The 13,115-nt window shown below is 43.5% G+C and overlaps 1 protein-coding gene across 1 annotated transcript; it reads left to right on the plus strand.

Moving 5' to 3' along the window:
- The first annotated feature begins 2,705 nt into the window (after positions 1 to 2,705).
- On the plus strand, positions 2,706 to 9,121 carry LOC135549779 (ammonium transporter Rh type C). Its single transcript, XM_064980071.1, has 11 exons — positions 2,706 to 3,024; positions 3,783 to 3,975; positions 5,161 to 5,311; positions 5,499 to 5,646; positions 5,833 to 5,999; positions 6,366 to 6,503; positions 6,743 to 6,879; positions 7,195 to 7,319; positions 7,427 to 7,500; positions 7,749 to 7,834; positions 8,055 to 9,121. The coding sequence occupies exons 1-11, from the start codon at positions 2,799 to 2,801 to the stop codon at positions 8,092 to 8,094; spliced, it is 1,485 nt and encodes a 494-aa protein (XP_064836143.1). The 5' UTR covers positions 2,706 to 2,798; the 3' UTR covers positions 8,095 to 9,121.
- Positions 9,122 to 13,115: the final 3,994 nt, after the last annotated feature.

The following is a 13,115-nucleotide window of genomic DNA, read 5'->3' on the forward strand; positions in this document are numbered from 1 at the left end:
ATCACTGTCAAATGTTCCCTAAAACACTTCAGCGAACAGGACTTTCTAACCGACCTGTCCCGGGTATCCTGGAAGGATATTGACCTCATCCCGTCAGTCGAGGATGCCTGGTTGTTCTTTAAAAGTGCTTTCCTCAAGCATGCCCCATTCAAAAATGTAAAACTAAGAACAGATATGGCCCTTGGTTCACTCCAGACTTGACTGCCCTTGACCAGCACAAAAACATCCTGTGGCGTACTGCATTAGCATGGAATAGCCCCTGCGGTATGCAACTTTTCAGGGAAGTCAGGAACCAAGATACACAGTCAGTTAGGAAAGCTAAAGCTAGCTTTTTCAAACAGAAATCTGCATCCTGTTGCAGTAATTCCAAAAAGTTTTGGGACAGCAGGTATATTTCACTGGTCATCCCCAAAGCCAACAACCCCTTTGGCCGCCTTTCCTTCCAGTTCTCTGCTGTCAATGACTGGAACGAATTGCAAAAATTACTGAAGCTGGAGACATGTCTCCTTCATGTCCTTCATGCTCTGACTGCATCAGCAGTCAGAGCAGCTTACCGATCACCGTACCTGTACACAGCCCACCCAACTACCTCATCCCCATATTGTTTTTGTTTTTTTGCTCTTTTGCACCCCAGTATGTCTACTTGCACATCATCATCTGCAAGTCTATCACTCCAGTGTTAATGCTAAATTGTCATTATTTTGCCACTATGGCCAATTTATTGCCTTATCTCCCTAACATTACTACATTTGCACAAACTGTACATAGATTTTTCTATTGTGTTTTTGACTGTACGTTTGTTTATCCCATGTGTAACTCTGTGTTGATGTTTTTGTCGCACTGCTTTGCTTTATCTTGGCCAGGTCGCAGTTGTAAATGAGAACTTGTTCTCAACTGGCCTACCTAGTTAATAAAGGTGAAATAAAAAATGTAGGAAGTACTGTACTAGTCAAACGTTTTGGACACATCTACTCATTTCAGGGGTTTTCTTTAGTTTCTACATTGTAGAATAATAGTGAAGACATCAAAATGATGGAATTGCACATATGGAACCATGTAGTAACAACAAAGTGTTAAACAAATCAAAATATATTTTATATTTGAGATTCTTCAAAGTAGCCACCCATTGCCTTGATGACAGCTTTGCACACTCTTGGCATTCTCTCGACCATCTTCACTTGGATTTTCCAACAGTCTTGAAGGAGTTCCCACATGTGCTGAAGACTTGTTGGCTGCTTTTCCTTCACTCTGCAGTCCAACTCATCCCAAACCATCTCAATTGGGTTGAGGTTGGGTGATTGTGGAGGCTAGGTCATCTGATGCAGCACTCCATCACTATCTTTCTTGGTCAAATAACCCTTGCACAGCCTGGAGGTGTGTTGGGTCATTGTCCTGTTGAAAAACAAATGATAGTTCCACTAAGCACAAATCAGATGGGATGGCGTATCGCTGCAGAATGCTGTGGTAGCCATGCTGGTTGTGTGCCTTGAATTCTAAATAAATCATTGACAGTGTCACCATCAAAGCACCTCCACACCATTTCACATCCCCCTCCATGCTTAACGGTGGGAACCACACTTCCGAAGATAATTTGTTCACCTACTCTGCATCACACACAGACATGGCAGGTGGAACCAACAAATTTGCAATCAGACCAATGGACTGAGTAGGGGAGAGGCAATCACATAATTGTGGTCACTGATAATGGAGAGCCGTGGATTAGTGAGGAAGGGGTTCGAAGTCAGGTCACAGTAAGGGAGAAGGAAGAGTTGATTGCCCACATCACTTAACGTCCTGAATAGTAATAAAGGTGTAATATTTAGAGGGAAGGAGGAGACTTCTCCCAAATTGGGGTATATATACTACCACTGGTGGACATATGTTTTTGTCTATGCAGCTGTATGACCCAATGGGTGAATAAACTTGGTTTAAGCTTTACTAATCGTCCGTGTGTTTTACTCGGTTCATTGAGAACCTAACACCATAATATGGACTTGGTCTTCTACCACCCCTACCTTGTCACAACACAACTGATTTGTTCAAAAACAAAAAAAAACTCCACAAATTACATTTTAACAAAGCACGCCTGTTAATTGAAATGCATTCCAGTTGAGTATGCAAGCTGTCATCAAGGCAAATGGTGGCTACTTTGAAGAATCTGAAATATAAAATATATTTGGATTTGTTTAACACTTTTTTGGTTACTAGACCATATGTGTTATTTCATAGTTGTGATGTCTTCACTATTATACTACAATGCAGAAAATAGTAAAAATAAAAAAAAACCTGGAATGAGTAGGTGTGTCCAAACTTTTGACTGGTACTGTGTACAATCATATGTCTTACCCGGTTGTACAGTACAATAGCAAATTGGATGACTTAACTTATCATACATATTGGAGGATGTATAATATTATACTTCTTTCTCTGAGACCAGGTTGCTTGTTGCCCAGTAACAACAAAGGACATCTCCTCTAACAACAAAAAATGGCAACCAAATTAATTTTTTTCAGGTTTTCCTCTAACCCCTCTTATGCAACATGTTGTTTGGGACAAACAATCAAATGCACGGGACTCTCTGCTGCCTCGTGCCAGATGTCATCTATCAAGGTGCCAGAGGGCAGGAAGGGGGAGGAAGGGTTTGGCGCTGGGTAGGGCAACAGCTGGCTCACACTGAGGACACACCTCTCTTTGGTCCATATATACCTGTGCTGATACAGCCTGTAGTTTCAGGGTCACAGCCACACTCAGGGCAGGTCAAAGAGCTTCATTGTCTCAGTACTTACTCAGCCACCACCATGGGGAATTGCATCCAGGGATGCCAAGACTTCTTCTCTCGGCAAAAGAACACCAACATCCGTCTTACACTGCCGGTAGTCTGCTTCGTCTGGCAGATTGCCATGATCATCCTCTTCGGAGTCTTCATCCGCTACGACGAGGAGTCGGACACACACTGGGTAGAGACCAAGGCCCATGACAACATCACCAGCGACATAGAGAATGACTTCTACTTCAGATACCCCAGTAAGTACATTCATAATCACCGGTCTGCCTGGTGCATCCTTTAGGTTGACAATATACAGTAAATGTATGATTCGTGGTTTCATCTTCATTGAAATGATAAAGAATCAGGTTAAGAAGAAGAAGAAGCATGCTTGCTGTTTGATCAGATGACAACCTTTGATCTCTTTGACAATTTCCCCTGTGAAATCCACTGGACAACGATCTCAGTCTGAGTTATTTTGAAAGCATCTATTCATTAGTGGACAAATGCAGTGGCAGTCCAAATTTGCCTCTCTAACGTGGGTTAAAACTACCTACCCTCTTTACCAAATGTAGGTCAGTGGTTATTTCCAATTTGTCTGATTCAAGCTTGGTTTATGCCAGCTTCTGATGGTGCATCTTTGCTGATAGCCAGGCTGAATGAGTGACAAGTTAAGTTTACTTGTGATGTTATGTGGCATCTGTTTACTCTTGTAATATGATGTGTTTTGATTTGTCAGGGATTATATCCTACCTGTAGCTCTGGCGTGTAAACTGATAGGGTGTGTATCATAAACGTGCTAATCTGGTGATGACATATCCAGTTGAACATGTCGAGTTAACAGCTATAAAACTTTGACCAAATGGTACATCAGGACTGATTTTTATTAAAAAAACTTTTCCCCATACAGAGAGCCCCTTGCATTGGATGCAATAACATGTTGCATTAACTATTAGGATTTATTTCACACTTTGAATAATTCTCTCTCTCATTCTCCTTCTAACCCTCCTCTTTCCAGGCTTCCAGGATGTCCATGTGATGATCTTTGTGGGTTTCGGGTTCCTCATGACTTTCTTGAAGAGGTACAGCTTCGGCGCAGTCGGCTTTAACTTCCTCATTGCCTCCTTCGGCCTGCAGTGGGCTCTGCTCATGCAAGGCTGGTTCCACTCTCTCGATCCCCACACAGGAAAGATCTTCATCGGCGTTGAAAGGTATGCAACTGCACTGATGTGCATCTATGAGCCTGTAATTTGTTCAGTAATTAGAGTGAGAACTGATGAGGTGTGCACAGGCATAATCAGTGAGTTGCTACTCATACTGAAACAATGGCAGAATGGTTATTTTTTATTTTACCTTTATTTAACTAGGCAAGTCAGTTAAGAACAAATTATTATTTTTAATGACGGCTAAGGTACAGTGGGTTAACTGCCTTGTTCAGGAGCAGAATGACAGATTTGTACCTTGTCAGCTCAGGGATTTGATCTTGCAACGTTTCGGTTACTAGTCCAACGCTCTAACCACTAGGCTACCCTTCCTCACCTACCCTGCCTCCCCTACCCTGCCCCTATTGGAGCAATAGACTGTACCATAGACTCTCTTAGGGTTGAGCAAGCTGTCACCATGGGTTAAGCGGTGATGGGTTAAACCAGGCACGGGCAACTGGCGGTCCGCGGGCATCATATTATTATTTCAACTGGGGGGGACTCAGTCGGGGTCTCAACTTACTATTGAGAGTTAGAATAATAGAATAAACTAAGTGCAATTTCAAAATGTGGTTGTGTATCAGCAGTCACTCTATTAGCCCCTGTCAGCCACATTTGTTATTAGATTGGCGTGCTGGTCTAGTGGCCAGCTATCTAAGCATGATCGTATTATCGACCAGTGTGGGGCCTATTGATGCAAATATTTGCCTCCACCCCATGGCAAAATGTGTAGAATTGCAGCAAACTTGCTTTAGAACAGCAACATTTTCTTTACGTCCCATGCCAAAATGTGCTGTATTGCAGGAAATGAACTTTGAAATGTCAATGTTTTCTCTTCACTGTCATGAGGGGGGTCACCCCCATCAAGGTGGCCCATCCCTGGGTTCAACTGATGGATGGGTTCTTGTTCTGAGAATCTCAATAACAAGAGGCGGGGAGGTTGTAACCATTTAGGTTGACTTCATCACAAATATCATTATCCTTGAGACTTATCTCCCGTGGTATTCATCTTGAAGGGCAGACTATCATTCCTCTCATAGCTGAGAGAAAGACCTGAAGGAGGATTACCTGAAGGAGGATTACTTACTGATCTAGTCATTCAGGTTCTACTACTGTATACATGACTGACTCTCTCACATGACTCTCCAGTAATAATCTGTCTCCACCCCACCCACCTGTGTCTTCTATCTGCAGTCTGATCAATGCTGACTTCTGTGTGGCGGGCTGTCTCATAGCCTACGGGGCAGTGCTGGGCAAAGTCAGCCCGGTCCAGCTGTTGGTTATGACCCTGTTTGGTGTCACTCTGTTCGCTGTGGAAGAGTACATCATTCTGAACTTACTTCATGTGAGTCCCATCAAGCACTCTCTGGGCGTACAGCTATTCAATTAAACACACTGTATTAGCCATGGTTGGATTCATTAATTCACCCTATAACCCTGATATAGTAACTTATTTATCTAACCTCAATGGCCTGCAGCCACGTAATCACATGGTTTGGTACACCTGGTAACAGTTGTTTCTGTCCCCACAGGCTAGGGATGCCGGTGGCTCCATGGTTATTCACACCTTTGGAGGTTATTATGGTCTGACCATTTCCTGGGTCCTTTACCGACCTAATTTACACCAGAGCAAGCGTATGCAGGGCTCTGTGTACCACTCCGATATCTTCGCCATGATCGGTGAGTTAGTTGTCCATTGCATAAACATATGAATGGTTCTGATTTGCTCTGTGTGGGTTTCACTCCCTCTGGTGATGGTGACTTATCTTTAGCTTGAAGAAGTTTTCTGCCATGGCACTGTTCCTGTTCTGAAGTGTGTGTGATGATCGGTGTGTTTTAACTGTGTTGTCCCTTCTCTCTCCTCAGGCACACTGTTCCTGTGGATGTTCTGGCCCAGTTTCAACTCGGCCATTACTGACCATGGAGACGGTCAGCACAGGGCAGTCATCAACACCTACCTGTGCCTGGCCTCCACTGTCCTCACCACAGTGGCCATCTCCAGCCTCTCCCAGAAGACTGGCAAGCTTGACATGGCAAGGAACTGTGTGTGTGTGTGTGTGTGTGTGTGTGTGTGTGTGTGTGTGTGTGTGTGTGTGTGTGTGTGTGTGTGTGTGTGTGTGTGTGTGTGTGTGTGTGTGTGTGTGTGTGTGTGTGTGTGTGTGTGTGTGTGTGTGTGTGTGTGTGTGTGTGTGTGTGTGTGTGTGTGTGTGTGTGTGTGTCTGTGTGCGTGCGTGCGCGTGCGTGCACCCGCTCGTGTGTGTTTGGACGTACATTCTCTGTAACTGTGTATTTGTGACACTAACTGACAACCTCTCGGTCTGCATAATCTTCCTCTTCACTCATCTTGTTGACTGACAAGTTTTCGAGTGTCATGACTGGTGCTCTCTCTTGCTTAACAGGTGCATATCCAGAATTCCACCCTGGCGGGGGGTGTTGCCTTGGGGACAGCGGCTGAGTTTATGATCTCTCCCTACGGCGCTCTGATCGTGGGCTTCTTCTGCGGCATCATCTCTACCATGGGCTACATCTTCATTTCTGTGAGTCTCACCCCTGGTCACTCATAGCTTGTTTTGTAGGCTTAGTAGGTTCTGTCCAAAGAAAGTCATGACAACTCTTACAACTCTTATTTTCTTCTTATGAATGATGTTGAGCCACACACAAAAAAAAGGTATAGCACTCTAGATGGCTGCCTAATCTTTATTGGGCAGATTCCTTTGCCATAAAGAGTAATACACTATTTGGGTGTGTTGTTAAACCTTTCCCCGTCTCCTCCCAGCCCTTCTTGGAGAAGACACTGAAGATTCAGGACACGTGTGGAATACACAACCTGCACGCCATGCCTGGGGTGATTGGCGGGATAGTTGGAGCCATCACTGCTGCAGCTGCCAGCGAGTCAGTCTACGGAAAGCAGGGGTGAGTCAGGAGACCCGAGGGCCTATGGCTACACAGCCAAACCACATGAACCTGAACATGCATCCTTGTTACCAGACAATCAGAACACATATTCCCCCACAACCTCTCATCAACCAATCATATCACACGGTTACTGTATGTCACAGGACATATCTTAAATGATTAATGTCCTTTTTCACCAAACAAATTATGTCACAGTCACAGTTTAGCCTGTAATCTGACAGTTAATTGGAAATATACAGTCATTAGAAGACTCAAAATAAAGCCTAAATATGGGACACAATCTGATTCCGTACATTGTTATTTTCCGTCCAGGTTGATCAACACGTTTGACTTCACTGGAGACTTTAAGGACAGAACCGTGTTAACTCAGGGTGGATACCAGGCCGCTGGAATGTGTGTGTCCATCGTCTTTGGGGTTGTAGGCGGAGCTATAGTCGGTGAGTTTGTCCGGCCATGGGCATTTTATAGGGTGACCTAGAGGTGACATGGGTCGTATAGAGGGTGACGTGCCTGAAGGAGAGGGACTGATCTCCTCTGTTCACAGGTTCCATCCTGAAGTTACCCATCTGGGGAGATCCTGCTGATGAGAACTGTTTCGATGATGAGGTGTACTGGGAGGTAAGGGAACCAGCCACTCATCACCTGCTGTTCACAATACAACCACTGGATGGTGCCATTGTCTTTGATTTAGTCTCACTTGATGAACTAGAGACCACCTTCGAGATCTTCATCTGAATTTTTATGACTAAATGGAGAAAAAAGATAAACTATAGTAGTCAATAAAACTATTGCATTACATTGACCACACTGAAGACATTTCACACAAGTAGGAAATAAAACCTAAATCACCTATGATTTCTTCACAGCTCCCTGATGAAGAGGAGGAGCATCAGGAGAGCATCCCTCCCATTCTGGAGTACAACAACCACATGATCCACAAGCAGCAAGACCTGTAAGTCCATTCAGCATGCTCTGTTTGACCATATCACAAAACTAGTTTGTGAGTGTCACCCCTTTGAATGCAGTACTTGTTTATAGATAATAGATAGATAATCCAATATTTTTTCAAACCATGATGTTCTCTGTTGATTGTATTGATTAATCATTCCACAGGATAGAATAGTGTAGGAAAAATGTGTGTTTCACTTTCTGTCATATTTTGCTCCTAACAGATCAGAGTCCAACTTCTCTGTGGAACACTGTGAAAGCTAAATACAGAGGTGTGAGGACACCACCACCCAAACATGTCCTGCTGGACCATGGAATTACCACGGAAATCCAACAGACAACCGCACTCCCCCTAAATGAAGGCACCTATACAAGGCACATTAAAACATGCTTTCTTGCATCTTATGTAAAGGTCATTACCTAAATTTGAAGCCATTAGATACTGTACGTGCCTTCACCCCTCCCCCACCACCCACTCCATTAGATCACATACACTTCCTATATGGATATGCACTGGAACGGAACACTGTGTCCTGAATTCTGGTAGAATGCTGATCTTTTGAAAGGACCTCTAAGATCTGCACTTAATCCACATGATGTATGTCTAACTATAACCTACCACACAAAATGGCCAATAGAGCTTTTCCTGAGCATTGGTATACTGTGTAATATATATATATATATAAACAATCACACACTGTGAAATCTTTGATCAATACCACTGAATTGAATGAGGATGAGGAAAGGATTTTTCATGAAATCACTTTGACCAATCCTCATTCTGAGGCCTTATATGTTGTACATTTTCTTCCCATTTTCTTTTCAGAGAAAATTGTATTTTAATATAGCTGGTGCATATGTAAAGAGGACAGTAGTTTACTTTTAGTTCAAAGTGAATATTTTGTCTCTAGTGCTCTGAAAAAACAAAAATGGTTTTGCTCTATTTTCACAATGCAGGAGTACCCTTTGAGTCCCCAATATGATTGTTTTCTTTGTTTGGGATAAAGATTTAAAGTATTTAACCAAAGAGTTAGTGTTGAGGTGTAAAAGTACATTTAAACTTTACTTGAACGTTTTTGGTGACATGATGTATTTAAACAGCTTTTAAAGCTATGTACATGCCAACACATTTTCATCACTATCTCTAATGATTCAATGTATCCCCTGCCTTCTGAGATGCCCTCTATGTCTTCCACCTCTTAATTATGTTTTTACTGTACTGTTAAAATCATGTTTATTTAAATGTTGCTACTCATATAACTTAATAAATAAAATGTGAGGTTAGATATACCGTTTGCCTCTTCTCCTTGATAGCTCCACAGTCATGCAAAATTAATGTTAGTATGTGTATATCTGATGTCATGTTCAGTGTGAATGAGAAGATACTGTACACAAGATGAACATACAGACCAGCATGATCAACATGTACTGTAACAGGTGGGGCCTTTTGAATGTCCACCACTGTGGTAATGAAGGGCTAAAATCAATGACCTGCTATCCTTTAGAAGGCAACTGCAGTCAGCCATTTTGGAGAGGGGAACCGCTTTTCACTGCACGCAAAATTACTTTTTCGCAGCAGATTAGGAAAATGAACGTAGCACGTTAGGAGACTGAGGTTAAAGGTTAAGAAAAGGGATTTGGGTCAGAGCTAGCAAAAACTAACCTGCTACAAAAATCACTTTCTATGGAAGTGCCGTGAAAAGTACCCCCTTTTGGAGAGATTAGTACTATGGGGCCTGCACCATGTGACCATGTCTGTTTGAGGATGATGAATTGTTTGGTGATTGTTTGAAAGTCATGGTAAGTCTTCTATTTCAGTTCAGTAATATTATTTGAATTGTTTTGAATATATTAATCATGTAAATGTTATTGACTGTAGGTGTAACAAGATGCTTTGGGACAGATTACAACTAAGGAGAGTTTTAAAGGAGTTTTATTATGTAAGTTGCCTCTGAAATTGATCTAATGTCTGTATATTTGCACGTTTAAATATGACTAACTGGCATTTTCATGTATTTTCTAGAGGCTTAATACAGCAGCTGTATTTTAACTTTGATAAAACAGTTTTTTAGTCTAAAGCCACAAACCCAAAGGTTTAGCTATTTATTTGTATTGAGTACATTCTTGGTAGGGTTTAGGTAGGCCTATCTCTGCCTGTTTTTTGAGTGCTCCAACTTGTTTAACAGGAATGAATCATTTTTTTGAACATTTTCTTGGGCTATCACTATATTCTTGGTTAGGCTAGTGCTTCAGTGGTAACTTAAAGGTGTGTTTGAAAAGTGTGTTGCGCTCAACTGTTTTCCTCATAGAAGTGCTGTAAACCACTATTTTCTAGTCCAATTAGTCTGAACATACCTACCAGGAATCAGCTTTGGATCTTTATCGTGTGATGCTATTGCCCCTACAGTTATCATAAAGCTTTTGCAATGTATGTAGGGTGCTCTGTCCTGTCTACACTAAGTGAGATCTTAGACCAGCACCTTTGACCTCACCCTGTGTTAAAATCTGAGCTAGTAAAAAAAAATAACCTGCTCCTGTGCCTTGAGCCACAGCTAGTCTGAGAGGTACGTAGCAGGGTTCTCTGTCCTGACTCATGAGGCACACCCCAATGTCATTGTGACCTAGCCTGGCCACTTCCTCCGGTCAAAGTTGGGAGTTGGAGGGCTTAGAGAGGTCAATCCAGGGGCCCAAGGGGCTGTATTACATAACCAGAGACACTTGTTTAGCCTTATATGGCAACATGTTAGAGGTTAAAGGTTAGATCAATCTCGGTCACACTCTGTGAAGTGAAGAGCACCCCTCTGACTAACTTTCAGAGGCCTGGTGTTGGCCCTACCATCTGTTACTCTCAGCCAAGTCCCTCCCCTCATCTCTCGCTCATTTTCTGTGAACAGGTATTATTTTAATGTATTGTTGTGTATTTTAATGTGTGTATGGATGTGTAGTTTCATGTGTGTATTGTATTTTGATGTGTATTGTGCTAAACAGGGCACATCTGGAAAAGAGACCTTGGTCTCAGCATTGACTCCCTGTCAAAATAAAGGTTAAATACGCCACTGATGTGGAATATGTCCTGTGTCTTCTGAGACTCTCTATGGTATGTTCATTATATGTCTGACAGACATGATTATCACCATCATTGTACCAAGTACCCCTGAATAACTCTTACTTTCACTCTCATATACCCATACACATTTCTATTTCAAGAGTATCTGCATCAGGTCAAAGAGGGGGGTTATTAGTAGGACCATAAACACAGACAGAAAGCAAACCATATCATTGCCCGCTGAGCATATATGTGGATGTGATGGAGAGGGGATGAGCTGGCTGGTCTGTGGCCTGTCCATTTTCGTCATACCAGACTGGTCACCCTCAAGGGCAACCTTTCCAATCTCAGGATTCTCATGGTAATGAGGCCTAACAGAGATCCCGGGTCACTGGACAGACCAGTCAATAGGGTCATTTCCTGATCCATCACCATGGCGTTTAATGAACTCTAAACACTCAGTGTGGACACTAGCTTTGTGCCTGCATGACAAACCAGCTGGTTTTATGAGTGAAGAGGACACAATAAATTATGATTTATATATTTAAGCTTAATTATGAGGTTACTTATCTTAACTATCAGTTTGAACAAAATAGTTTGCTGAATATTTTACCAGGGACCATTTATTCACAATGGAAATGGTCTTCTATAGGCAAAATATACTGTATATACCTGTGTGGCTCAGTCGGTAGAGCATGGCGCTTGCAACGCCAAGCGTCGTGGGTTCGTTTCCCGCTGGGGCCACCCATATGTAAAAAAGTAGTGGCCCCAGCCGACTTGTAAGTCGCTTTGGACAAAAGCGTCTGCTAAATGGGATATATATAAATGGGATATATTTGGAGAGAATTGGACAGCTTCCTCATAATGAATCTACTCTGGAGTAAGTTCAGTGAGCACATGTCCCTAGGTTTGGCCCCTGAGTCCTGAAGTGACTTTATGAGGAATTCCTCACTTCTAATCCTGATGGGAGGAAAGTCAACCAGAGGAACCCTGACACTAAGGCAGTGTGCAGCAACTCCAGCCCAGGTTTAGGGGATTACATGGGATAAATTAGATGGACAGCAGGGGAGAGCAGGGAGGGTGGAGCAGCGATTTCCCTGATTCACATAGCTTTCCCATGAGGAGGAGGAGGGAGGAGGGATTGGAGCTTCAAACGGAGGGAGAGAGAATGCTAGACAGAAGAGGTAAAGAATGAGACTGAGGGGGAGAAAGTGAGAGGGAAATGGCGTCAAATATCTTCTTCTGGCTAATCAAACAAGGCTGTGGGAGTTTGGGGGGCCGACAGAGGGGGATGGAGGCAGTGGGACTGTAACAGAGATGTCCCTGTTAATCCTGTGTTTGAAGAGTGTAGGAGGACAGGCAGGTGGGCAGACCCTCCTATAGTCCCGGGGTGCTGGAGGAGAGTGGAGGGAGCTCCTCTCCTGGATCACATGACCCTGTGAGTGTGTGTGAAACCACTCTACCCACCATTGTCCCCCTGGGGCCAGCACCATGTGAAAGGTTGCAGAAAGCCTGTAATCAGATTAAAGGTTGCTGGGAAGAGGGGGGGGCAGATTTTCGGGGAACGTGAAGGGGGGGTGGTCGGTCTCTAATCAATACCTGCCATTGAAGTGCAGGAGAGGGGCTAAATAACGCAGCAGGTGGGTGTGGGGTACTGGGCCGCGGGGACAAATTGGCCTGTTGTTGGAGGGGGGATAACGGCTGGGCTGGGAGGAGTGGCACAATCAGTAAACTTGGAGTGTGGTAGAATGGGTGGGTGGGAAATGGGGGACCGGGAGAACTCAAAAGGTGTCGGCCCTCTCCCCTCCCGCCCTGGTAATTATATCACTTTTGTGAGCTGATTGGAGCAGGCTGCAGGGTCCATCTGGGCTGATAGATCTCTATTCTCAGACTCACACTGGTCTCACCAACCCACCACTCAATGAACTATCAGGGGCTCCTCTGCTCTTAATAAGACTCATCATCATCAGGCTTCCTGAGAGGTCTGTCCCTGTCAGTCAGCCATCACACAACACCACAGCTCCCTAATGACAGACAATAGGCTTCTCTTTGCTTCCCTCCAGGTCCCAGGTGGAGCATTAATGGAGAAAGAACTTCAACTAGTCGCACCATTTCATTTGAACACTGAGGCTGTGGATGGACTTTTGTGCTTAGGTGCTTGAATGGATGTGATGTGGAAGGAATGAATGTGAAAGAGGTTTCTGGTTGGGAAGGACACCCTCTTGAAACATTCTGGAAA

This window comes from Oncorhynchus masou, chromosome 1 (assembly GCF_036934945.1).
Source record: "Oncorhynchus masou masou isolate Uvic2021 chromosome 1, UVic_Omas_1.1, whole genome shotgun sequence".
Taxonomy (NCBI): domain Eukaryota; kingdom Metazoa; phylum Chordata; class Actinopteri; order Salmoniformes; family Salmonidae; genus Oncorhynchus; species Oncorhynchus masou.